At 41.8% G+C, this 26,625-nt stretch overlaps 1 protein-coding gene and 3 long non-coding RNA genes across 4 annotated transcripts in view; 3 read left to right on the forward strand and 1 right to left on the reverse strand.

Moving 5' to 3' along the window:
• Positions 1-26,625, forward strand: part of LOC118174355 — a 63,572-nt gene that overhangs the window by 35,168 nt on the left and 1,779 nt on the right. The window lies entirely within an intron of this gene.
• Positions 3,003-26,513, reverse strand: LOC118174357. Its single transcript, XR_004754625.1, has 4 exons — positions 26,355-26,513; positions 17,550-17,554; positions 15,775-15,777; positions 3,003-3,014 (listed from the first exon to the last, which is right to left on the reverse strand). It is a non-coding gene; the product is annotated as an uncharacterized LOC118174357 (long non-coding RNA).
• Positions 20,706-22,084, forward strand: RMI2 (RecQ mediated genome instability 2). Its single transcript, XM_035339643.1, has 2 exons — positions 20,706-21,003; positions 21,223-22,084. The coding sequence occupies exons 1-2, from the start codon at positions 20,733-20,735 to the stop codon at positions 21,369-21,371; spliced, it is 420 nt and encodes a 139-aa protein (XP_035195534.1). The 5' UTR covers positions 20,706-20,732; the 3' UTR covers positions 21,372-22,084.
• On the forward strand, positions 25,122-25,839 carry LOC118174358. The gene is made up of 2 exons (XR_004754626.1): positions 25,122-25,181; positions 25,220-25,839. It is a non-coding gene; the product is annotated as an uncharacterized LOC118174358 (long non-coding RNA).

Consider the following 26,625-nt stretch of genomic DNA (forward strand, 5'->3'; position numbering starts at 1 on the left):
GCTCTGAATATTCCAGACAAATTCTTTGAAATATATCTCTGTAAGAGAAATAAACTGTTATACTTTAAATAAGTCCTAAATTCTCTGAGGCTATGAGGAAAGTTTTTTTCCTTTTTTTTTTAAGCTGGCTACTTTGGATTTGTTTATTTAAAATGTTGTTAGTTTCTTCTTCTGGAGCAGTTAATGTTGCTTTACTTGGACCCTGCCTGCTCTTCAGTGGAAGCTCTTTTGTTGATATTAGCCAAGTCAAATAAAGATCTGCGTTAGTCTTATGAATTCAAATGCTAAGCAGTTAACTATACAAAAATGTGGTTTGGTTTGACTACATTTCAGTATAGATACCCTTCTTGGTAATTAGCTGAGTAAAAATAAAAAAGAGAAAAAAGGAAGGTCTGAAGTTGTTGGTAGAAGCATTGTGAAAGGGCAGCATGCTTTCTGGTGGTTGTTTGTTTGTTTGTTTTTTAATTTTCTTCATACAAATGAGAGATTTGCATAGCATGGGTGTGGGTGGGTGTGGGCCTGTGCGTATGTGCAAACTCAACAATTGACAGAATCCTAGGTCCCCAGCGATCATGCTGGTGCTAATTGCAGAGGTAGTAGGCTGCCTTTCAGATGGGAGAACTACTGCAGTAAAAGCTGAACTGGATATTTTAAAGGAGAACCATATAATGGTAGCTTGGCTTCCACTTACTGGACTGTAGAGGTTTCGATGGTGGCTGTAAGAACACATACCTTGAATTTCACAGCCAGTTGATAATTTTACTTCCATTTGGCTACCATGATACTTGAGTGATCCTTTCAGAAGTAAGCCAGAACAGACAGCCTTCCTCTGCCCCCCTCCATTGCCTCCATCACCACCCCAGCAGCTCTCTCCTTTGCTCTTGAAGCTACGTTCTCCGTTTCTCCATTTCCCCATTCCTGTGTATTTTCAGATCCCAGGCCAATGAATGAGGAGTGGTAAAATGGTACATGAAAATCAGCTGTAGGACTGAACTCTGCTGTAGGTTTTGGAGCTGAAGTTAGTGCTCACACATGCAGTTGGAGTCCTCCGTGTAATGTCGGAAGGGAATGCTGGAGAGATCATAAGCTTTGAGGGATATTTATTTGTGAAGTGGCGGTGTTGAGGGTACCAAACAAAACATCCGTTCATAATCCAAAAAGGCCTCCACTGTCTCTTTGTCACTATTTTAATGGTATTATTACCCTCTGTCAGGGTAATAATATTAAATAGTTAGAGGGTGATATTAAATAATTACGCGCTGTAATGGTATTATTACCCTACAGTCATTTTCTGCCACTTCCCTGTGCTTTCAGTGACTAGTTAGTATGTGTCCTGCATGGTTTACAAGATTACAGATTAGCATTTACTGCTAATCTGAACATTGCCCTTTCTGGTGCTCTCTTAAAACCACACACACATAACTTCTGCTAAAGTAATTCAAAGGCTGCAGCATCAGTGTCTGATACATTTCATTCACAGGCACAACCAACATGAGGAGATATTTATGGTTGGGGTGAGGTGGAGCAAATGACTCAAATGTTCCCCCACATTTGGTTTTCAGTCCACAGAAACATTCATTCTTAATATTATCAGATGGACCCAAATCTGAGCTTTATTTCCTTGAATGTAGAGAGACTCAACAGTCCAAATTAAAGGGAGGAAGAAAAAAAAAAAAAAAAAAGTGGGCTGGCTTTTAAAGTGAATGAAGACAGAAACAGTGCTGTTAGAGAATCCAGAAGTAGCACACAGGAAGCTGAAAAACCAAAAGGTGATGACATTGTAAATCAGCTTCTCATCCAGATCCACATGGACAATCCTATTTATTTCACAATGCACTGAGACACTTTCAGATGACTTGGTTGGATTGTTAATACTTGAAATCATCAAGCCTCAATCTGAATAAATCATCATTAAACTCAGCCACAAAGAAGCTATTTTTGTAGGTTTTCCTACTGTTATGATATGCAGGCCTCTATATTCCTACTGTGATTGTTATTTTAATAACTGATCTTTTTACATTTGCAATCTAATCTCAAGATCATAAACTACCCAACATATTATAATGAAAAAATATTAAGGACCCTGGGTTCTGCAGTAGCAAATAATTCATATATACAAAATAGGAACTAGTGAATGCACATCTCATTCTGCTATACAGATAGATCCTATGGAGTTTAATGCTGTCTATGGCCTTGGATAACCATAGAATTTATGTCTGCAAAAATGTAGGCAAAAATTAGGTAATATTTTATTTTCTAAATTTTCAATGTATTTACTGAGAAATTAGCTAGATTTCTGTTCTTCTCTCCTCACTTCCTGAAAAATAATAGGTCTTGATAAGTGGCTCAACAGTCTACTTCAGAACAAAAATATTAATTCGACATTTGCCAAGAAAAAGAAAAAAAAAAAAAAAGCCAAAACCACTGCCATAATTGTTTTGTTTTATTTCAGACATCATCCTTCTCCAGAATTACTGCAAACCCTAGCCAATTTTACTTATGAAGTCAACAAGCTGTGCTCAGAATAAATTAGCTTCATCATATTCCAAACACTGCAGAATTTCTAGGAATCTGGTAAATAAGTTGGCAATTTTTGACACAAGATAGAAGTACTTTACATGTAGAACTCTTGGTATCTGTAACTAAAGTGATAAATCAGAAACTTAATCCAAAGATATTAATGATGCTGTTTCTAAGTTTAGAAATATTTATATTAGTTAGATACAGACCTCACCACAAATGCTTATGGATTCATTAAGAAGAAATGTTAGGTAAAATTAGCGTATCATTGTGTGCAGTCCTTGCCCCTCTCAGTAAATTAGGCAATTGAGAATATGAAAGTGGGAAGAGTGCCCATCCTGGAGGATTTCCTCCAGGAGCACTATAGACATCTCTCTGAATTGGTGTTGGGAGGTTTGATGTCTGTGGTGACTCACTTTGTAAGAGCAGCTTCATCCTCTGATTCTGTGAGGACTCCTGTTATCAGCTGTCTTAAACTGGAAAGAAATTCTGTGCTGTATTTCAATTGCAAATCCATTTCAGTTCATAATAACGTCAAAATACTGGCAAATTTTCTGATAATGAGTCTAGAGGAAGCATTAGGATTAGTCACATAAATTGAATTGAGCTTGCCAAGACAACCTTCAAAAACTTATTGACCATATTAGTAGTGACATGATCTTGAGTGATGATCTCAAACTCCAAGTCATTCTAATACAACTTTACTGACAGAAAACCCTTTTGCTAAGGTGGCTGGAGCTATTTTTATCCACAAACAGATTAGATTTGTTCCTCTGTTTAGTTTTTTGCTCCAGCTATCCTGTTCTGACTGTCTCATACCTCCACTCTGAGCATGGCCTGAGTAACCTCTCAGTTTCTGCAGTGGTACCAACGTTATTATCCATGACGTTCTGGTTTTACTTCTAAACAGAATGATCCGTATGTTCCTGATGTTACAGCCCCACTCAACATAAATTACTGCAGCCTTCAGGTGACTGCGCTTTCAGTAAATACCTATGCTGAAGTTCTGCAATTAGATTACTCTAATCACCGCTTTCAAAATGCAGATTAGCAGTTGGGTGATAATTTGTAATTAAAAAAAAAAAAAGGCAAATAATATTCTTCAAATGTCAAGTAATGGGGCTTTTTCCCTTGAGAATTCTTGTGGGCAAACAGATGCAATTAAGCACTTAGTAACAATAATACAAAGAAATCCCAATAAACTGATGAATGTGAATTTAAATCCCATGTTCTTTCTAATGATTTCCCATATAAGTAGGTGAACATCCTCTCTCCCTGAGTCTACGGGGAAAGGTTAGAATACTAACAGGGAATATGGATTTTCCATTCAGTCAGTGAAAGCTCTGTCCTTTTCTAGTGCTCATACCATCCCATGACTTCCACACAACAGAGGTGTTACTTATGGGTAAGATCCTGCACACCCTTACAGCTTTTCCTGTCTTTGGAGACCTGCCAAAGAGCCAGAATTTCTGGCTACATAAAAATGCTCCAGTATTCTCCCAGATGGGTACTTGCTTTGGTCAGGTGGAAATCTTTAATGAGGTTATATTTCTTTGATAAAGGTTTGGCAGGAGCTTCATCAGAGCCCTTCAGAGGATTTCCAGTTAGAGTAGTACGTAAGCCCAGTAACAATAGTACAAGGTCTGTGATTTTAGGTTGTTTCTCAGTTGTTTTTTTCATTCATCCAAAAAGATAAAGACTTTGTTCTGTAGTGTATGCTGGTTCTTTAATAGGAATGGGATGCAAGTGCCATGGCTTCACATCCTTTACTTCAGCATCCTAAGTGCTGCTGGTGGCACTGTGGCAATCCCTGTTGTTAGCAAAATAGAAAGTAGACTTGCACCAGAACAGACCACTGGGGTCCAGACCACTTTACTACTAAAAATAGCTTATTTTTTAAGAGACAAAAACACAGACATTTGATGCTCACTTCTAGATACATGTGCTACACATTTTGAATTAACTGAATTCCAGTGAATTCCCAGTTTCCACTAATGGGTGGCAGGCAGATCAGAGTGTGGTTATTTTCTGCTAATCTTGTACCAATATGTGGTTGTGGTGGTGGTAGACAGGTAGGAAGATAGTGATTTGGAGGGGACGGAAATAATAACACTGCCTTGAGACCATGGAGATAACCCCATTGGTTTCTACAGCACTATGCTCGTTCAGCTGGGTCAGATCACAATGAATCCTCTTCATGTGACAGACCCGGTGACTTAAATACCAAGAATAGTACATCCTGCACATTTTTGGCCAATATAGTCTCCTGTGATTCATTCAGCATCTTTCCCCTGCTCTGCGTGAGCTCTCAAGTGTGTACTTGAAAGGCAGGGCTAGAGCTGACTCTGTTTTTAAAAAATGAGCCACATGAAGAGCATTGTGCAGTACAAAGAGGTGCTGGGGTGTAAAAAAAAAAAAAAAAAAAAAAAAAAAAAATTTGAGCAAAAAAAAAAAAAACCTGCTAGCATGGATGGCTAAGGTAGTTGCTTCTTTGTATCAACGACCCCCACACTGCTGTACTGAACTGGATGCTTCTGCTGGCTGTTGGGAACCAGCCTGATGAGACTTCCCTCTCTGAATTTCACTCCCTCCCAAACTGTGACACCAGGAGTGCAGCTGGCAGCTTCCTAGCAGTCCTGTGGCTGGTTTTAATTTGTATAAACTTTTCTGTAGACTGGTATAAACAGAGAGAAGCAGGTCCAACTGATGTGTTTTCTTGTCTTTGTATTGCCTCCCAGCCCTCTTTTTCAGGGCTTAGATTTGTGCAGGAAGCAGCAGGTTTGGGAGATGCCACTCATGGTTTGGGCTTCAGTGTTGTCCTTGGCTGGGTGTGCTCTGCCACAAAGCCCTCCATGAACACAGACGAGTCCTTCACACTGGGATTCAGCAGCCATTCACTTCTGAAACTGGGATTTTGGTGCAGTCATTAGGCTCAGGAACATCACTGTTCCTGAGTGTAATTAGCCTGCTTCCTCTTGTGTTGTCTTAATTAGCAAAATTAGCAGTTTGTACTTGCACACCACAGCCAGCCTCCTGTCCTGCACCAGGCACGCATGCTGCACTGATGCTATGTGGTTTACAAAGCCTAGAACTGAAATATTGGGCAATATCAGATTTACACGCACACGCAACCTGAAAACTGCCTACTCATGCATCTGTATGCTGAGTGACGCAGGGGTGCTGGTGAAATGTGTGATCTTAACTCTTTCACAAAACTGGGACAGAATTTGCAGGAAAAGACAGGGAAGGCCCTTTCTGACTTTCAAGGGCTAAAATTTGCAAACAATTACATTTTTTAAAATATATATATATTTTTTTCTATAGATGTCTATACTTTACAAAGAAGAAATTAATAAAAAGAAGCTTTGCTAGACTTCCAGCATAATTTTTTGATACAAACTTGTTGTTGTTTTAATTACTTTAATTGCCAGAAAAAGACAGTGTGCTGTGTGGTAGAGTAGGACCCTGTCTTCAGGTCCTGGATGTGCTGCTGTAGGTACTCATGCTGGTAAGGTATACTATGACAGCATGCTGGTTTCTAGAAGTCCAGCAATGCAAAACACACATACAGGCCAGGTATGACAAAGAAATCAGAGTGGTTGGAAAAAAAGTACTACCTTGTACTGGGGGTAGAAGGACAGAAGGGACAGTATTTCTCCCATCCAAAGTGAATACGTAGAAAGCTCACAGAAATCCAATGCTGAACATGTGTGACCTTCTGGAAAGTGTCTCTGCAAATGCATCCCCAACATCTACAGCGATAAAAATCATCTACTGAGCTGAGTCGAATGGCATAGTTGAAGTGGAGCTGTAAATAAAGTGGTAGGTGGTTTCCTGCTAAAACTCCCCTACATGTCCAAGAACCCACTGTGACTCAGCCGCTGCAGTCACTGGGAACTCAGTGCAGACACCCTTTCTAGTTGGGTATTTTTACTTCTCCTTTTGCACCATATCAAGAGGGGCTCCATTCATCCCTGGAGGAACTGAATTGACAATATGACCCAATATTTGTTAATGTTTTAAGGTAATGATCTTACAGGAGAACAACTAGACTGCTTGGACTTCTTATGTTTCACTGTCAGTGACCCATGCCTGTAAAACAGTCTGTGTGCTCGGATCTTTGTTAGATTTTTCACATGAAAGTTCTTGGGACTTCCATTAACATACATTAACTGGATTCTTACCTGCATCTGTCATTGGCCTGAAGATGGAATTTTCTTTGTTTTCATTTCATGTGCAAGGAGACTGAAGAATGGTTGGTTTTTATTTTAAAAAGTGTATGTGTGAATATGCTGGCTGTATGGGAGATGATTAAGGGTTTGGTTATAATATGTTTTCTAATGTACCTACTGTTCCTTCAAGGAATTAGCATCTTTGGAAATATGAGCTGAGCAAAATACCAGTAGTAGCAATGTCTGGTAGTTTTTAGGTCAGCAGCATCTAGAGTCTCACTTGCCCTAGAATATTTGAAGCTGTGCCAGATATCATCGCCTTACTCCTCTGGGTTCATAGTTTGGGTACCTCCTCTGTCATTTAAGCTAACACTTTCCCATGTCCATTTTGAACCTGCACAGATAGTTGCTTCTCTATGCAAAAAGTTCTGTACCCATAAGGCTTTAAACTTGTCATTGGCAATTAATAAAGCAGATTTGGGAGATTTTCAGTTCCTATGAACTGAGCTAGAATGGGCTGTTCTGCTCTTTGCCCCTCCTCATCCCATGCAGTATTTGTTCTGTCTCTTCTTTCATCTCTCACTTCTAGCCTGTCTCCTCTTCTCCAGTTCACATTCTTTCTCATAATTCATGTATTTATTATTATTATTACATCCTATCTGTTAGTCTCAGTTAATTCTTTATTGGCTTGTTCCATAATACTTCTGGAACTTTGTCCCCACCTGACCTTTCCCTGTGTGAACAAATCCCAATGTCCTAGGTTTCAGATTTACTCTGCTTTTTTCTGCCTGCTGCTTTTTGGTTGCTTCCTGTAATTCTGTTTAATACCTCTTTTACTTTCAAGATGCTCTGTCTTTTGCTTTCTCTCTGTCTTCAATAAAGTATACTTCAGACAGTTTTTTCTTTTCTTTTTTTTTTTCTTCTTCTGAGAATTAAGTCTACCTTCTCCTCCAGTTTTCAGTTTAGCATCTGAAGCTTATCTGTGGTTCCCTCTTAGTGAACTTCCTTTCTGGGAAGTTCAGCCTCCTTATATTTTGACTCAGGTCATTAACATCAAAGTGGATTCTTTCTTTCTTGCAGATTCCCATAAATACCCACCTTTCTCCTCTTTTCTCTTCCTCAATCCTTGCCATCAGCGCACACAGCAGTGCTATGCGGTTCATTCTGTTTTATGAAAGCTACCGCAGAGTTGCTGTTCCCCTGACAAATCCTCTTTCTGCTGCTCTTGCAGCTGTGACCAGTGGAGGGTTTACTCTGTTCTGAAATGCTCCTGTGTGAAAAGCAGGTGTCAGGTGTCTCACACAGTGTGCATGAGGAGGGGATACCCAAGGAGCTGGTGCCAGGAAAGGGCAGAGGCCAAAGGGACCAGGGCAGCGTGGGGAGGGATGGAGCAGGAGGACCGGGTGGTGGGGTGCTAGCCACAAGGCAGGGACAGTGCTGGGAGCACCTGAAGGTTTGGAGAAGGCAACCTTGTGAGGTGAGAGTGAGGCTCTCCTGACAGGCAGAAAGGGCAGGTCAGGGAGGGGATGCCCTGGTGTGGAAAGCCAGGCACTTTGTTGCTGTGAGGAGAAAGGCAGCTCTACAGAGAAGGGAGAGGCTTTGAGAAGGGTTTGGAGAAGTGGGGTGAAGGATACAGAAGACACTGGGTCCGAGGAATGGTGGAACTGAGAGCAATGGGTGGAAGTGCTGCAGATGTGGTATGGGTGAGGGAGCTTGAAATCAGGGGGCCCAGAATCACCATCTCATAGAGCTGGTGCTCTTAACTGGCACCTAGTTTTTGGGCCTGAAGACACACAATGTCCTGCTGTGTTCCCTTCCTTCCAATGGACTTCCAAAACTCTCATAGCCCAACATTTTCTTCTGTCAGAAATATGGTGGTATATACTGCCAGTACATATCATACATTCACTTCCGAACAGAAATTTTAGCAGACAACCCAATATCCACACTACACTAAAAGAAAATTTCATTTCACCAAGTGACTAGAATTCTCCTCCTCCTCTTCCCCCACACACTCCTTTTTTAAGTATACTAGTACTTGAGGAAAATTTCTGGGCCATGTGGGTGGCAGCCCACGTTGGTGCCAGCCCCAGTACCCCACCAACACTGCTGAGATCCTGCCTTCTGAGAAGAGCTCACCAGAGCGAGTGGCGGGGTGAGTAGGCAGAGCCTGGGCTGCTCAGAGCGCCGCACCTGTCAGCGTCCCTGCGAGGTGACTGCTGCCGCACCAGTACAGGACAACCCGTGCTCACAATCAGCCAGGAACAGCACTGCGCCCTTGTTGGCCGTGGTGAGTCATCTGAGCCTCCTGCTACATCTGGCATGAATTTCACTTTAAGTTACTAGTGCATCATTATTGACAATATTTCCTTCACCAGAAGCTGGAACCACAAAGGTGACAATAATTACATTTGCCAGAGTCTGTCATTAAAACTGGAGACGGTTCTTAGTGGAGAAAATCAGATTTTGAGCACCACTGAGCACTGTCATCCAAGTGCTCACACACACTCTATTCGTCAGAAATAATAAAGTGAATAAGATTCCCAGGTATTCAAGCATGTACCTCCCTGCACTTTTCTTCTGGGTATATGGAAATCAAACTAGCAAACAGGTTTTTGGGGCAATTAATCATGAAAAAGAGGAATTACATCAGAAGGCTAGCCAGCCCATTTTAATTTCAAGAGAAATTTGTCATTCTTTTGACTAGACTTAACATTGTGTGCAACTTGACTTTGTACATTAGCTTGTAACGTTCATCTTTACACCATAACCTTGAATTACATCTATTTTTTATTCTTACCATATTGTGAGGTTGCCAGTTTAAAACTACAAAGTTGCCTAAAATATGCTGTAAGCTCCCAGACTCCTGGATGACATGTCCTGCCTTCAAACACCCAGCTCTGTTGTGGCTTGGAAAACTTTCCACCTCAAGTTTCTTTTTTTTTTTTTTTTTTTGTATATGTATTGAAGTAGTTTGCAGGGACAGGTTTAACTTGGACTCATATTTTCAAAGGAATTAGGAGAAAACCCTTTTTCTCTTGTGCACTGTGCTTGAAAGGGCTTTCTGGTGAAATAGAAAAGCCACACTGAGAAGAAAGGGACACAAAGATAGCAAGAAAGACTCTCAATTTGAATTGTGTCTGTTTATATTTGTGTCTCTTGTTCATAGGAAGTTCTGTTTTTATCTTTTATAGTATACAAGTTCCTATAACAGTCAGTTTAATTATAGTATTGCTCAATTTCCAAAGAAATCACTTGCATTTATATTTAAAAAACTTGCTGCCAAGCCCCCTCTGCTGGATGGAAAAATCGTATCTTCATTCCTGCATGCAGTAGACATCTAGTAAAAGCATTACAGATTATGACTGAAAAAGATTACAGACTCTAAGTTCACAAGATCATTACTATCTTTCTGTTATCTATCATTATCTGATGAGTTGAGATTCAGAGAACTGTTGGGATTACTGCTGCAAATGTGTTCAAATCCCTCCATCTGTATGAGCATTCAGTCAGTCTGTTGAAAATTAATCCTGTCATTTTATTATCTTGTTGTCTAAGTTTAGTGGTGTCCACCCTCTTCGCTCCCACTATTTTTTATATGTATTACGTACATCTTTTGTCAATGATCTTACTACACGCAATTAGAGTGTACTTGCATAGAGTGTCTATACAGGAAGTAATCAAAATCTGACCCCAAGAAGCACACATGCTTTTCCTGGGTAATTCAACCTTTGAAGCCCTGCTTTGCTTGTCTGTAAAGTGTAACAAGGGAAGTTTGCTAAGTGACAAAGCCTTTTGCAGGGACTAGCTTCATATTTATAGATCGGGAAGCAAGCCCAACAAGGGAAGACTCATTTAGTTGCTTGGACACTAAATGAGAATTAAAAAAAAAAAAAAAAGAAAACAGATTTAAACCCGGCTCTGAAACAGACTGCCTGATAACCTTGCACTAATTAACCAGGCTAAAAGCCAAGAAAGGAGCATGCCATAACACTGAGCATAAAATTGTGAAGCTCCTGAGATGTGTTGGAGCAGTATTGTGGACTGCTGCACTGCATGTTGAGAGTTGAGCTCCTCTACCAGCAGGTCCAAAGCAGCCAGCATGCTGTGCAAGCAGCCAGTAAGTTATTATTGCCCACAGAGGTATGCCTGAAACTTTTTCAGTTTATGCACGTTAATCATAGTTTTCAAGAGTTATGTTCTTCAAAAATGGGTCTTTGAAGAATGGCAATCTTTAAAAAAAATCAAGCAAGCTGAGAGAATGTTGCTGGGGCAGGTGATTACTACTTAGTATATGGAAAACTGAGATTTCTGTCCCTGCTTAGCATGATGGCAGGCAAAATGACAGTTTTCTGGAAAGTGTCCTAACTGCAAAGCAGAGCTCTCTTCTCATCAAAAGGGAAGAAGGAATATTTGTTAGCCAAGAGAGACTTGGAGCTTAACAGGTAGACCACTCACCTATGAGTGGGAAACACTGGATATTGGTGTCTCCTCTGAGTGCTGTTACATATTGTACATTAAGCAGTTATTAGGTAAAGTACATAAGTGAAGAAGAAGCTGAGTCAGGAGTCAGTGCCTCACCTCTCTCAAATCAATGCCCCAACCTGCAGGCTTAAAGGAAAGTTCCATTCTGTCTCTGTGTAGCTCAAGGACTTTCAAATGCCTTTTTTTTGTGCACTAACACAAGTTCACAGGATAACCAGATAATGTTTCCTTCTATAGTCTTGTGGCAAGGTCTAGATTTTTTTTTCAAAGCGCTGTATTTCATTCAGTTTGCAAAAAATAGTGACAATTGTCCCATAAAGATCAAACTGTAGCAAAACTAAGGGAAAGAAAAACATACTGAATTAATGTCTTATGTTGAAAATGCTTGATAGGTAATTGTATTTAAGGTGAAAATGTGAACTACAGTTTCCTGGAATGTAGTGCAAGTACAGATTGTATCCTGGTGAGGTTAAATGAGTATTCAGTCTTAGCTACAACAGCCAATAAATGCTAAAATTGACAACAGGTCTGAGCAAAAAGAAGTCTAGCTCGAAGTTCGAGGGAAGTTAGCAAATCAATCCTGTGTTTAGGATTTATGTCTAACCTCTTCACAGAACCAAAGCAGAGGCTTAAATTGAATCAGTCCCAGTTTTTGTGTTTGCAATGTTGTGTGACCATATAACATTTCCTATCTGCTGAAATATGCAGCTGCCTTGTCTCCCAGGTTGAAGTCATCTGTCACTTGATAATTGCAGCAGAGGGAAAAGAGTTCCTTTTCCTTCTTAATGAGACCGCTTTATAGCAGGGTCTGTGAGCACTGAGGGAAGAAGATAAATAAATAAATAAATAAGGAAGCAGGAAGTACTTCAGTCCCAAGCAGTGCATGGTCAGAGGCTGCTCTGCAGTCAGGGGAGCTCTCCTTCCTCCAGAGGCATCTGGCCAAGCTTAGGCAAAGCTCAGAGCTTTCTAGGTCTGCATTTGCAATCCAGACATCTCATCCCACCTTCACCTTGTGCTTTTATGATCAGAGCTAACCTGCTTCCACAGAGGCCAAACTGTAGCAATTCAAGCTGTAGCACGTAGTAAAAACTGGGAACTGGGGGCAGCAGCTCTTTCCTGGTTGAGCAGGGTGGGAAACCAGGACTGCCCCAGGATGTGACCTGCCATCTGCCACAGGTCTGTTCTGCAGAGCCTGATCACTTCTCACCTTCTGCAATGCACAGCCTGCTTACTTACAGCTGCAACAAGAAAGTACGACTTCCAAGATATTAAGTTGAGGTCCTGTTAAGACATTTATAGATAATAAAACAGTGTGAATGCAACCCAGCAAGACAGAAGCCATGATGGAAACGGATCCTTTAGTTTTCCCTGCAAGAGAGAGGGCTACTGGGAAAGATTAAAGCAGCTCTGTTAAAGCCTGTCTGTTACTTTATACTGATTAAACAACAAAGCAACAATACACCCTTTCCTACTCATGTACCAGGAATTTCACATGGCTTAATGCAAGATTACTGGCCATAAAATGCACAATTACATACCATAAACTCTATAGTTCAAGATAACTGCAGCTTGCAAAACATGCAAATCCCTTTGAATTCAAGAACAGAAACTTAAACTTCCACTACAGTTTAGGAGTGAGAACTATGTAGCACTGCCTCTTTCATGGCTTTACAAGTAGTCTTTACAAATGTTATCAGCTGGCAGTGCTCCACAGCTGTGTAATGAAGACCACAGAAGCACTGGTGGAGTGAGCACTGTTGTTTTAAAGCTGGGAAATGCAGCTTTCAGAAGGAAACACATCAATCTATTTCACAGATCACAGGATGAATGAAGATTCTCTAATTGCTTTCAGTTCTGTTTCCGTTGGTGGAATTTCTGTTTACCCCAGATAATGTGTCCAGATGGAATCCAGGGTAGTACAATGACATTTATAAGAAACAGAAGGGAAAGTAGCCACAAACAAAAGGGGCATTCACTGAATACTGCTACCTATGAGTAAAATGTGCTGCTATTTGAATGCTCACTCCTGAGTGTGAACTTTAGGGACTTTCTTAGTAAGGACTGTCCCTACCAGACTTGATTTTGCAAGTCACTTGCAACCCTCAATCAGGCTGATACCACGGATGGCTTAAAGTATGTAGCATCTCTCAGCACTGCATAGCTGTCAGAACTGGTCCCAGGGCAGAAGAATCAATCAGTAGATTGATACCAAACAATGCTGGTTCTGCAGGTAACATTTACTGTAATTAACTGGGCTAGTCAAAGTGTTTTTTTGTTTGTTTGATTGTTTTATTTTTTCTTCTATCCATAAAATATTATATATGTTGAATGTAACCTATCTGACTGAATGCTTAATTTTACCAGGAAAGGTGCAGCAGTGGAACTTGAGAGTGGAACTTGCCATTGCCCAGATGTTCACCCAGTTATTTGCTTCAGACAAGGAAAGTGTAAGAGGGATTGGCTCAAATGGTGGGGAGCGTGAAGGCCATTCTGACTGCGCTCCCTCCTCCTTAATTCCCCTGGTGACTGCTGGGGTCCTCATGGCCTGGAGTGGACCAAAACCCCTGAGTTCCCAGCCAAGTAAGAGTCAGAGGTCCCCAGATGCAAATAAACCAGTGGTCTCTGTCAAACAGTAGGTTCAACTAGAAGATCACAATTCTCCCTATGCCTTAAAATCTATGTAAACAATGAAAATGAAAATACCTAACCCACATCTGTTAAGATTGTTTGCTAGTAATCACTGTACTGTGTTTTAAAAGAATTTAGGTAAAGCATAGTCAGAGTACAGAGATCTGTGGGTAAGAGAAAGAAACTGCTTTGCGCCTTTCACTTTCACCCTGTGCATTTCTCGTAAATGAGGCTGTAACCGGCAATGAGGCCTGAATACTCTGATGAGCTTTGCTTTGCAAATCTAAGGTCACGTGCTGTCCTTTTCCATTCTAAAGTGTCTATAGCCTGAAATTCATACTGGCTGAAATTGTAGCTGAGCCAAAGAGCTTCAGATTTTCCTGGATATTATTTGAATATAAGTGTTTGATGCTTGGAATATCAAAACTCCAAAGGTGCAAGCAAAAACATGCACACATTTTCATGCCTGCTCTGCACAGTCACTTTATTCTACGTGACATTTCCATTAAATTTAGACACCATCTATGCCAAGCTGATGTCCACTAGTTGGCTCTTGAAGTATTGCCAGTTTCTGTTTTGAATTAATGAGCACTGCTGGCTTTTGCAATGGAGTTCTCTACTGCAAGTCTGGTTTTATGGCCTCCTCAGACTGTGAAAATAAGGCATGCTGTTTTTGTCTTTATCATCTACTGCTGCTTTTCATGACAAGCTGAAAAATTGCTGTTATTGGTTTCAATATATTTGAATCCCTGAGGAATCACTTTCTGTTTTTTTATGATCTTTGAATTTCAAGTCCCAGTTTTGTTATTTAGTTTGCTATATGAAGAGGTGCCTTTAGAAACAACTACTGTGTTACAATACTGTGTACATTTTAACCACCTGGCAAAACCATCAAATGTATTTTTGAATACCATTCATTATTAATTTTTGACATTTATTGAGATAAATCAATGTTTATATTGTTGCCTCATTGCAGTCTTCATCACAACCAGCAGAAAGGTTAGCTCACCTGTGCATAAGTGATTTTATCATTTTCCCTTGAAGTGGGTCGTCTTCACAATTTCTGTTTATGTTCCTCTGGTTCATTTTGTTTTCCTACTTAGTTCATAACATGGGTTCTAGAGTCTCACTGGCATGAACTGATGAAAATCTTTTAAAACCAGTAGATATATCTACCTTAAGTGAAACTGAGTGCCAACCCCCAAATTCCTGTCCCTGAATAATGTATGAGATGAGGTACTTATGGATAAATTGTCAGCGATGGTTGAGCAAGATTTCAAATGCCAACAATAAAAGTCTGACCTTCATTCCCTTGAACTCATATCTGAACCTGTATATTCTGGACCTAGTGGAAAAAAGATGGGTCTTAATTAGAGAGTTTCAGTAGAATGTTTAATGTCAGGTGCTGTGCAAAATACAAACGAGAACCTTTGAACAAAAATGACTTAAATCAGGAGGTGGAGGCAGTTTGTGACATTTTAATGTCAAATTATATTTTAAAATGTGACATTTTCACATGAGTTGCAGAGGTTTTCTAAGTTGAACTAATGGGATGTCTCCCAGTTGGCTCATGAGATCTCATATGTTTTGATTTTTCAATAAATTAAAGAAGCCTTAGAATGTGAAAACATATTTCAGCAACTACACACTGTTATGTCGTCATTTAGGAAGAAATCCGTGAGTTTATTTACCATTTCTTATCTTCTCTCAGACAGATTAAGAGGTAAATAGGCCTTGTATAGCCTGTACCTAGCACATTTCTTCCCGTATGAGGCCATTTCTGCTATTCTTGCCAATATCACTGCCAGCGCCAGGGGAGTCAGGAGAGCAGTCCCTCATGAACAGTTTCCAAAGAGGACTCCATAGCTGCTCATGCCAGTGTCCAGGGCAGGGTCTTTTTTGTCTGGCATCCCCGAGCAACCACACAGGCAAAGCTTTAGTCACAGCTCCATAGAAAATCAGTGCAGACATTCTACGTGGAGATGCTCTGATCTCAGAGCAAAATGTGGTTAGCTAAAGAGGTTCATCCCATTTTGTGACTTAAATGTTACTCCATGATCTATGGGTTACTTAAAAAATTAGTTTCACTCCCTACTTCAAGATGGGAATACAAGTACAAGACACTGGCTAAAGCACACAGAGAAGTGAGTATTCACTTTTTCTACAACTTTTCAGTGACTAGGAAACAGATAATACACCAGCTGACTGGTCTGCTTGGCAGGTACCGAATCTGGTGTCTGCTTTACGTCTGTCTCCTGAAGACTCTGCAAAAATCCTCCTTGATACAGCATCAGACACGTGGGCTTCCTCTGTTCAGGCTCCTTACTCAGGCTCCCTGGAGGCTCGCCTCAAACTTTCCTCTTCAAAGAGCTTGACATTCATCTTAAACTTCCAGAACATTTTTCCTGAATGAATGCAGGTATGTGCTGAATGTGAGATGGCTATAAAATCCGAGTCATTATATTAAAACTCTAAGCTGCTTTTAATCTCATTCTAACATTGCACCAATTTAAATTAGCCTGACTGGTGATGGTGTAGCTGTAATGTTTTTGGTTTAAGCAAGGTAAGGCTTGTAGCAGTAGCGATTCTCTTTGATTGGACCTGAGAAAGCCCTGGCTTGCTTCAAAATTCAACAATTTTTCAAGGTCTTACCTTTCCCTACAGGCTCAAGGAAGTTATTTCATGACCTTTTGAACAAACCTTGAATATTGTGGAACCACGCCAAGGTGTGCTCCATGTTGAATGTAACTTCTCATCCTCACTGGCCTTTATGTATTTTTCTATTTTTCTGACATAGCAAATTTTAAGATTTTGAAAATAAAATGTCACTCTTCTTGTTGCTTTTCTTTAGGAAAATGATTCTGTTCTCTCAGTGGATAAGCTGGATGCTGATGATGCTCATGGGAGAATATTTATAGCATGCCAGCAGCAGCTGTCCAGGGAGGATGCTGCAATCTGTATTCCCCTACAGTGCTGACAGGGGATCTCCAGTCTTGTTAAGCTGCTCACAAACATCCACCTCTTTTATGAAGCAAAGTGAAGTCAAAAAAGCTGAACTTCTAAAGTCTCATAGCTACTGGCTTCACTTCAGTCAGTACTGAGATCTAATGCTTTGGATGCCATTCATATTTCCTGTTTTAAAGAGTTTTTGTTGTTGTTGTTGTTTTATGTTGATGCAGCACTTTGTGTAAGCCCATCTGGAAGCCAGCTTCACAGACCATTTCCAGGGCAGCAAGCAGTACTGGTAAATACAGTGATTTATTCTTTTTTTCTTCTTTCACCATTTCGTGCTCCTATTCCATAGAACATGAATTTATTTCAGTTACACACCAGGCATATTTATAGCATAGAAAGGAATAAACAGGTGACACCCACTTCTGCAGAACACAACTGGAGCTCTCTAAGCATTTCCTCTAAGTATTCTTTGTAAAAGAAATGAGTCAGCTAAGCTGGAGATCATTGTGCTGCTTTCATCACCCATAGGCTACCAGCGGTAGGAATGCATGGTGAGTGACAGGAACTGGTTAAGTTTGCGTGACACTGAGAGCGAAGGAATCATTTCTCATCTTAAGGCTGGCTGCACAAGCTGAGGTTTTCACCCTCTGCGGAGGTGCCTGAGCCAAATGCTGTTTTTCCCTCTGTCACACATGGGGTGCAGCTGTCAGCTCCTTCACAGCTGCAGCACTCTGGCCGAAATCCTCTACTGAGTCTGCTAAGCATACATCCACATGCAGTGCATAGCACCTGTGCTAGGTTCTCCAGAAAAAAAGAGCACAAAGGGTGCCATACTAAGGCTTTACTTGACAGCATTTGCCAGATAAGTTAGTTCATTTTTACTTTGGGGTGACTGCCACACAGTTTTGGCAGGACATCACCACAGGAGAGCCCAGACCGTAGTAGCTATTAGCAGTGTTTTGATGACATCTGTTGCTCATGATGCCTCGGTTCAAGTCACCTCTAAAGCATCACTTACCCACAACAACCTGCTAAGTTTGGCAGGCCTCAGCTGTAGTTTTCCTGTTTCAGCATTGTCTGGTTCCCAGCCCTGTGAAACTACTGGTGAAACAACTGAGCATCCACCTGCCAGACAGGTCAGTCCCAAAGCGTGCAGCAGAAGTTTAATCTAGGGATGCAAATATGTCTGATTTTCAACCCATTATTTCCAACACATTAGCCTGCTAATTTAAAATAATTAATTATGTCAGCATGTCCACATTGCGCCTTTTATATGGTACAAAAAAAAAAAAAAAAAAAAGGGCAGGAAATTACTGAATTTTATATAGCCTTGGGATTGCCTTTTGTAGTTCCGTGTGCAATATAAGAAAACAAGCATAAACTATGGTGATCTGTCAAAGGTGAAACTTGATGGTTCCTTGTGTGTGCTGAAAGCAGCCTTAAAGTTTATCTGAAGTCTGTTTAGGGATTTCTCAGTACTACGAAAGAGAAACTGAATAAACTTTTCTCTAGACAGTCATTGGACTGGGACAGAGCTTTTCTTTAAAATTATTTTGGGTAGGGTGAAAGACTGTCAAATACCAGATTTTTATTTATTTATTTTTAGATAATAATTTCCTTATTGTGTAATAGCAGCCTTTCACCAAAATTAGGGGCAGGAAGCAGAGAACTGCTTCCACTTAAGTCACAGTATCAGTGAGAGGGTGACAAGGTACAAACTGGACAGAACATTTCAAGTTGCTGCTTCTTAGGAAATCTCTTCAGGCAACACTAGGGTCAAATTCTTCTCCAAGTTTCTTGAGACCAAACAAACCAGTGCCAGTCTAACAGAGGGAGACCTGGCTCCATTATGGGCTATCTTATCAGTGTGCTGTCTGACCTTTTCTTACCCACACTGTAACTGCACCTCTCACATGCATGTCAGCGTGAGGAGTAACGTCCTTGAAGACTGCTCTAAAGAAAAGCACATGTTGCAGCAGCAGACAGAAGACTGAGTCATTTTTATTCCCCACAAACCAAAACTGGCTCATCCAGCATCAGCATGTGCACTCAAACATAATCCAGTGTAATTTACAGCCTGCCAGCCACCAGCTCACTGCCTTTCCCATCCCAGGATTGTGCTGAGCTTCCTCTGCTGCCACAAACATGGGTGCAACAGCTGCCGGACCACCTTCAGACACCACTGTGTGTCGAGGCATCAGACATTCTTTCTGCTGCCCAGATTGTGTCTCTGTGCTGAGCCAGCTCTTTGATAAGAACTTTGCAGATAGTTCAGTGTAACTTTGCTTTTTGCTGAAATGAAAGGATTTTCTGGTTTTGGAAAACAAACCCATTACTTGGTGGAGATCACCTGTACTCCAGCCCTCTTCTCATAAGTTTCTCCAAGGAAAATCTTTTAAAAGGGACCTTTTAGTCTCTCCTGCAGATTACTCTCTTGTAGGGGTCTTGCCTTCATCTGTAGATTTAATGGTTTAATAAGCATTAGACCCTCCTATTATAACGTAACAAATAGGAATACAATACTTTTATCAATATTTGGCACAATTTAATTTTTTATGTGAAACTAAATATTGACGCTGTCAAGAGACTGTAGCTTAGGGGCATAAATTACAAATCTTCTTCTCCAGTGAGCCTAGCTCAGATTTTGCATTCATATACAGTAACCATCTAATGTCTTTCTATTCCTGTAACCCATATGATTTGATTGCCAGATTACATGATTCTCTATTGAAATGGGTGTACTTGGATGTCAGTGTTTTTATTGTTATTACCAATATTATCTTTTATTCTTACTGTAAATGGTAACGTTAACTGCTTCCTCATACTATAAATGGAATAAGTCCCATTCAGATATTCTGAATAAATAATTCATAACATGATGGGTGAGTAGGGAAAAAATGTCTTTTGATGTATTTTGCTACTCAAAACTGGATTTTTTTTTAAATAGAGTAATGGCTCTTTTAATGGAGAACAAAACATGCTTTAAAGAATGATTCGAGAGAAGTCAGTTCTCTACGTATTTTTACACATTTTGCATTTTTGTAGGTAACAGAAAGCTTGTGAACCCGAGGAAACAGTCCCCACAATTTTCCTTATTCTTTTGCTTTTGTTTGTCCCATTCTCCTGCTTTTCCATTGGCCTATTTCTTGGTATATTTTCCAAATGAAGTGCCAACCCACCCACCCAAAGCAGACCACAGCATTTCAGGGATTTTGAAGCGAAGTGAAGCAAATTAGCCTGGCTGGAATATAAACAGAATGAAAAGTGATGCTGAAAGGCTTTGGAATTAAAGGCTCCCAGCTTAGGGCTGCATGTGCTTTCTGTGCATAGTGCTTGGGATTTCCGTGTGCATGTGTATACATATATATATGTATAAATATATATATGTTACACTGAGAGCCTCCCTGAGCAAACCAGCGTGTTTTTCTCACGAAGCAGAGGACGTTAACTGAGCAGTGACCATTAACCTTTTCCTTTCCTGCTCAGTTACGAAATGCTCCAGGGGACCAGAACCCGGGCCGGCTCCAGGCTGCCCACAGCAGCCGGGCTGGGGCCAGAACGAGCCCACCCGGTGCGGCTTCATCCCGCGGAGGGTGCCGACTTTGCGCTCCGATCAAAGCACGGGCTGGGGTCTTACACCGCGTCTTTACGCCACGGGGTAGCAGGTGAGGGAGCCAGTGAACTGAGGCGAAGCGAGAACCGGCTCCTACTGACCGGCGGCCACCAGCGGGGCGGTCTGGGCCGGCTGCTGTGGGGAGCGCCTTCCCTGCACGCAGCCCCGCAGCCCCTCTCCCCGGGAGCCGGAGAGTGGCCGGGCACGACCTTCTCGCCTCTCGGCTTGACCCGAGGCTGCGAGCGCGGCCCCGGCCGCCGAGCGGCGCCAGGTGGTTGAGGCGGGGCTGCGGCCGCTTCCCGCCCTCTCCCCCTCGGTACGTCCCTCAGCGGCTGCGCGGCGCGGGCCGGGCCAGGGGCATGGCCGGGGAGGCAGCGGGTCCGCCGCTGAAAGTGCTGGCGGCCCAGCTGCGGGGCGCCGTGCGGGGCGCCGGCGGGACGTGGACGCTGGGCCGGGCGGAGGCGGGCCGGGAGCCGCTACACCTGCGGGCGGCGTGGATGCAGGGCATTGTGCTGGAGGTGGCGCGGGGCGGCGCCGCCGGCGGCTCGGCCCGGCTGAGGGACGCCAGCGGCGCCTTCACCGTGCTGGGGGTGGAGGCGGTGCCCCAGGGGCGGCCGTGCCTCAGCGCAGGTACCGCGGGGCCGCCGGCAGCAGGGCCCGGGGCCGGGCGGCGCTCGGCGGCCCCCTGAGGCCTCGGGGAGGCGGGTGCGGAGCGGGGCCAGAGCCCCGAACTGTACCTCGGCCTCTTTGCGTGGTTTTAAAGGCTTCGCTACCCGCCTTAGAAATTAAATGAAGACGTAAAGGTCGATGAGGCCTTAGCCTGGCAGCTTTTGTTGTATTTTCTCTCAGGGAAGTACGTGATGGTGATGGGCGTGGTGCGGTCCTGCAGTCCCGAGCCTGTGCTGCGAGCAATAAAGATGACGGATCTTTCTGAAAATCCGGTGCATGAGAATATGTGGAGCCTCGAAGTGGAGGATTTGCACAGAGTCATCCCTTAGATACTTCTTGTGCCTAAAGACCTGGAAAAATAAGAACATGTATTGGTGCACTGCACTGGGCCATTCTGGGCATTTGTGATTTCAAACAACACCCTCGGAGAATAACAAGACTCAGGCTTTTTTTTGGTGGGCGCTTGAATTTTTTTTGGTTCAGATTTAAGCTGAGGGAAATGTGCATATGTGATAGTAATCATGGTGCTCATTTCTTTCACAATCTTGTACCAACAGATTAAACCACATTAATCTGGGAAACACTTGACACTCTTGCCAGTGTTGTTATGAATGTTGTATGACATGTTTCTGCCTGTGTTAGCCGTTGTTTCTAGGAGCACGTGCCTAGTCAGGCATTCCCAGAGTGATGAATTCGCAGCAGCAAGATCTGCATACAACTCATGTTACCAGGGTGAGTTTGATATGTGGAATGAAGGCAGAAGGTTTTTTAGTCCATTTAGATGTGGCTGGAAATAGCATCTTGGTCTGTTTTCTCTTTCAGTAATAACCACGTCAGTAAACTTGTAAGAGAGATGTCTCTTTCTAACTGTAAGCATAATCTTGTACTTAAATACCTCTCTGGTTTCTGTATTTCTGAAATAATGAAAGTGGTACAGTAATAACCCATGTGTTCCAATGAAGTGAAATTAACTGAAAAGATGTGATGCAGAATTCCTTGGAATAGGTTCTCCAGGTTCAAGATGCAAATACTTTCACCACCTCATGAAAACTTGTTGTGCTTAAGTGCACTTTTCTGTTTGAAGGTTTCATTTCTTGTTCCAGTGTATGCTATTTATGGTATCTTTCTAGTTACGTTTATCTACCTTTCCTCCTGAAAAAAAATACTAAATCAAATCAAAAACCCTTAAAAAGCACTCTCTGAAAAATATTACTATTTCCCATCTTGTCTAAAGAAAATTTGAGTCCTAAAGAAAGCATTGCGTTATCCATATGGTGTAGGTTTGTAGTTTGGGGCTGTATTGTCCAGCAATCGAGTTATGTTAATTAACATTTCCTCTGCATGAATGAAGGAAAGATGCTCTCTACAAGACAAGAGTTATCCCCTAGATACTTCTTGTGCCTAAAGAACTGGAAATATATGTATTGGTGCACCGTGTTCTCAAGACGAAAGCTTTAAAATATGGTTATTACCACCGTGTTCTCAAAACGAGAACACGGTGGTAATAACTATATTTTAAAGCTATTTTTATATTTAAAGCTGTTTTGAGAACACGGTGGTAATAACTATATTTTAAAGCTTTGCAAACACAATCCCACAGCGTTTGGAAATTAAATACTATCTATTAAGTAGATCTTGAAGTGAGATCTTTGCAGAGTAAGAGATGGATTTCAGAAGTATGCAATTCCATCCTTCAGTTCAGTATTTCAAATGAGGCAACGTCAGTGGCAGCGGTGTAATGGAGGTCCTGTGCTCAGAGAGCTTGCTGATGAAATGCTAGAGCAAACAGGATTTTGACAGCCTGGGTATGTTTTCTGTTTCTGGTGCTGGGAAAATACCCACTAAGGAATGCTGTGGCCATTCAGAAATGATCCATGTGGTGACACGTTGGTTGGCAACCTTCTTCATGCAGTGATAGATACGCTTTCATCTGAATGCTTCACATGCCAGAAACCTTAAGTTCATTCCAATTATGTTCATCTTATGCTTTCTAACTGGGCAATAAAACCCTGGAAATACGAGCTAAAAGCCCTGCTGCATCCTTGCCTGTGCCAATAAATCAGCAGCAGTTAAATATAGCTTGTAGACCCTGTCATAGTGAGTATGCAATACAGCAAATAGGAGGAAAGGATTAACCTACTGTTGAGTCATCTGGCAGTGAGGCAGTGATGTGTATTCACTGAACATGTCCGAATAGTTGCATTTACCTAGGGTCGATTTAAATATTGCTGGATTGGATTTGTAGAGGATTTCTTTGCCTCTTTTACCACCCTGCCGTATCCAGAGGTCCATGAGTCTATTAAGTACCTGGGTTTTCTTTGCTTGCTTTCTAACAGTCAATTTCAATGCTGTTACTTAAGCATAAAGACCTAGATCTCTTCATTACTTGAGTTAGGTTGTTTCAGTATCTGTTTGGCTCCATAGCATATACTTGAACACACTAAAAACTCAGGCATAAACTCTGGTTTGAGCCCTCTGGAAACTTTTGCATATTTGATGAGTCTAAAGCTATAAATGTCACTTGGTAGTTGATTAGAGATCTTCTGCTTAGCTGAAGCAGTGTTTCAGAAAGGATTACACCTACATTAGTAAAAACAGTAACTCTTAAGGGTTTTTAAGCCAAGACTGGATGTTTTTATGACTATTCACCCTAAAAAGTGCTTTCCTAGGAACTCAAAGCAGAAGCTCAGCAAAGCTGAACGTTGAGCCTGCAAACAAATGACATCCAGTGATGGCTGTGACTTGGTGTTTAGCTGTGCTGTACCTCACATGGTTGATGGCACTTTGGACTCCCTAGGTTCCAGACTTTGCCCAAAATGCCTGTCTCTGGCTTTCCTGTCCAGTGGAGAGATGGGCTCACTCCTGTGGCAGCTCTGTGAGGAGGCTGTTAGGCGCTGTAGGGCTCTGCTGGGGCCTGCAGATCCTGCCTTTTTCACAGCTCAATTCATGTCTCAAGTTCAGTGGTTTTGTGGCTGTTGCACAGCAGAGTACATAACCAAAGGAGTTGTAGGGCTTCTCCATCCCTGCCTTGGGGGGGGGCGGGGGGAGCTCAGAGCTGGAATCTTGTTCTGAGTGCTTGGCCCTTTGGGTCTTGACAGGAACAGATGGCTGGAAGGCTTCTGTGCATATTATGTTAACAGCTGTAACAAATACATCTGGGCTTATCTGAGCATGGAGCTCAGCCAGCAGAAAGATGAGGCCTGGTGTGTTTCCAGCTTTCTCGGCCTGTGGTAGATGCTCAAAATCTCAATTCTGCTACTAAGTTTTGGGGCATAAGAGTTTGTGTGGTAAACCTAAACATCTGGGAACTTGTAGGGCTGGAGTTAAGTATAGGTCTCTGTATAAGACCTATAAAAAGGTGCGTGGTAGGCACTAGAAATACTTGTGTGTGGAAGAATTACTTAGTCTCTCTATTCTCCTCTAAGGACAGTTGGTGTGTGTGTTTGTGCTTAAACTGCTCTGATCGGCAGGAGTTACAGATACAGAAGCTCCTGGTCTCCAGTGAGCCAGGAGGCAAGGTCAGTCATTTATATTGTCTAATACGTAGAGCCATGAGCTATTTCTTAAATGGATTGTACAAGTTTTCTGGAGGACAACCCACTTTGAATTTTACCACACCTTCAAATGAAGCATAAACATTTCAGTTGTCTTACAGAAAGCAACTTCAGTGAAGGCATTCTAAAACATGCAGTATTACCAGGTGTACAAGTTCAGTCCAGGTAAAGCCATGGGTAGCACAGAGAAAATCTCAGTTTTTGCAATACTAAAACCGAAGGTTTGACCTGAGAAGGAAACAATTCAGTCACATCCTGACAAGGAGATCCTTTCTGCAGGCTCATGTCTGTGAGGAATCAGAAGCATATTTTACTTGGCTTGAGGGACATTTTTTCACAGAATCACAGAACCATCTAGGTTGGAAGAGACCTCCAAGATCCCCTAGTCCAACCTCTGACCTAACAGCAAGTCCTCCACTAAACCATATCCCTATCCCGTCATCTAAACATCTTTTAAAGACCTCCAGGGATGGTGACTCAACCACTTCCCTGGGCAGCCCATTCCAATGCCTAACATAATAAAAAAATAAACTTTGGATTCTGGGGTCATCCGAGGACACCATTTAGCCGCTGGGGTCATCTGAGGTCACCACTAAGTTCTTTGTGTTCTGGGGTCATCCAAGGTCACTGCTCCTCCATTCTTTGGGTTGCCCCATCCTTAAAGTCAAGAGCTCAAAAACATCCCTTTGCATATGTGGGGACCATCTCAGCAACACATAACATTTGCTGAGCATGTTTGTAGTTTAAAATGTTTATTGGTGTTTAAATGAGTTTTTAATCCCCTGTGATATGCTACATATGTGGCCTTATGTGCCACAGCAGTGCAACTCTTCCAGGAGCTGCATTTGTGTAAAGCAGTGTTCAGATTGGGAAAGGGGGGGCTAACAGGCTGGGATTTTTCTCAGGGGAAAAAGTAAAGCTAATATCACTGAGTGAAGCAAGGGTTTTTGCAGCAAGAGCTGCAAGAGTCGCAAAAATGCACATTTGCAAGGAGCATCTAGGAATTCCCTGTGCCAACAGGGCCTTGCTGCAACAGATGAGCTGCAACAGATGCTTCCCCATCTGAAAAACACTGCAAGGTGGTGAGTTATTCTGTGGAGGGTTTTTTTCCTTACACTGTGAATTAATTCTTTATCAATCTTAGTGAATGTACCTGCTCCATGTGGATTTCAGTACCCTTTGCAACATCTTGTATATAACCCCAGCTGATAACATTATTAAAGCACCCATCTAAGTGGCTGGACTAGTTGTACTCAAAAGGAACTGTTGTTCCTAGTAAGCAGTGGAAGATTCTGTGCATGCTATGCATGTGAAAAACAACTTTGTGAGGTCTAATTTGAAAAAGAGTAAAGGACTTGTGGTTTAAAGACTTATTAATGCTTTTATCACTTCTGATAAAGGTCAGATTACCTTCAGCCAGCTATGCAATTGCTATGTGAACATGTAGGTGCATTCCAGATTTCAGCTTTGAGACTATGTGATGATGATACTAAACAATTTACTGCATTCCAAACCCAATGTGAGGCCAGCTGCTCTTTTTATCTCTATGAACAACTACAGGAACCATTTAAACTCAGCGAGTTCTAACTGTTCATCAGTACAACATTATTCTTATGAATAATCAATAAAAATTGGGGAAGCATAAAAATGAGGAAGTCAACTATTTATCAACATTTCATAGTTAAGAACACTGTTATTTTGATGTTAGTATATTCTTATGCAAAGACAGCTGAAGGATTTTGTAATGTTACCTTTCACTAAATAATCACATTCCTGGTACGGTGTAGGGAAATGTATGCCTCTCTGTTAGGCATTTTTTAATCAATAGACTTGCAATATAGAAAATAATTCAACAGATGAGACACTTTTACAAAACAGTATTTATAACGCTTTAAGACTACTTTATGAATACCAGAGCTATCATGGACTTCTTCCCAACATGTAAACTAACTTCCAAGAAGGGACTTCTAAAGACACAAACGGAGAATGTGAAACCGGTGAACAGATACCAAGAAGGCTTCTTCTCTTT

The sequence above is a fragment of the Oxyura jamaicensis genome, chromosome 14, assembly GCF_011077185.1.
Source record: "Oxyura jamaicensis isolate SHBP4307 breed ruddy duck chromosome 14, BPBGC_Ojam_1.0, whole genome shotgun sequence".
Lineage (NCBI taxonomy): Eukaryota > Metazoa > Chordata > Aves > Anseriformes > Anatidae > Oxyura > Oxyura jamaicensis.

Bases quoted from the DNA above. Each gene is read 5' to 3' on its own strand.
- RMI2 (XM_035339643.1), top strand. From the start codon at position 20,733: ATGGCCGGGGAGGCAGCGGGTCCGCCGCTGAAAGTGCTGGCGGCCCAG. The intron at 21,004-21,222 runs GTACCGCGGGGC...ATTTTCTCTCAG, and splicing joins GCGGCCGTGCCTCAGCGCAG to GGAAGTACGTGATGGTGATG.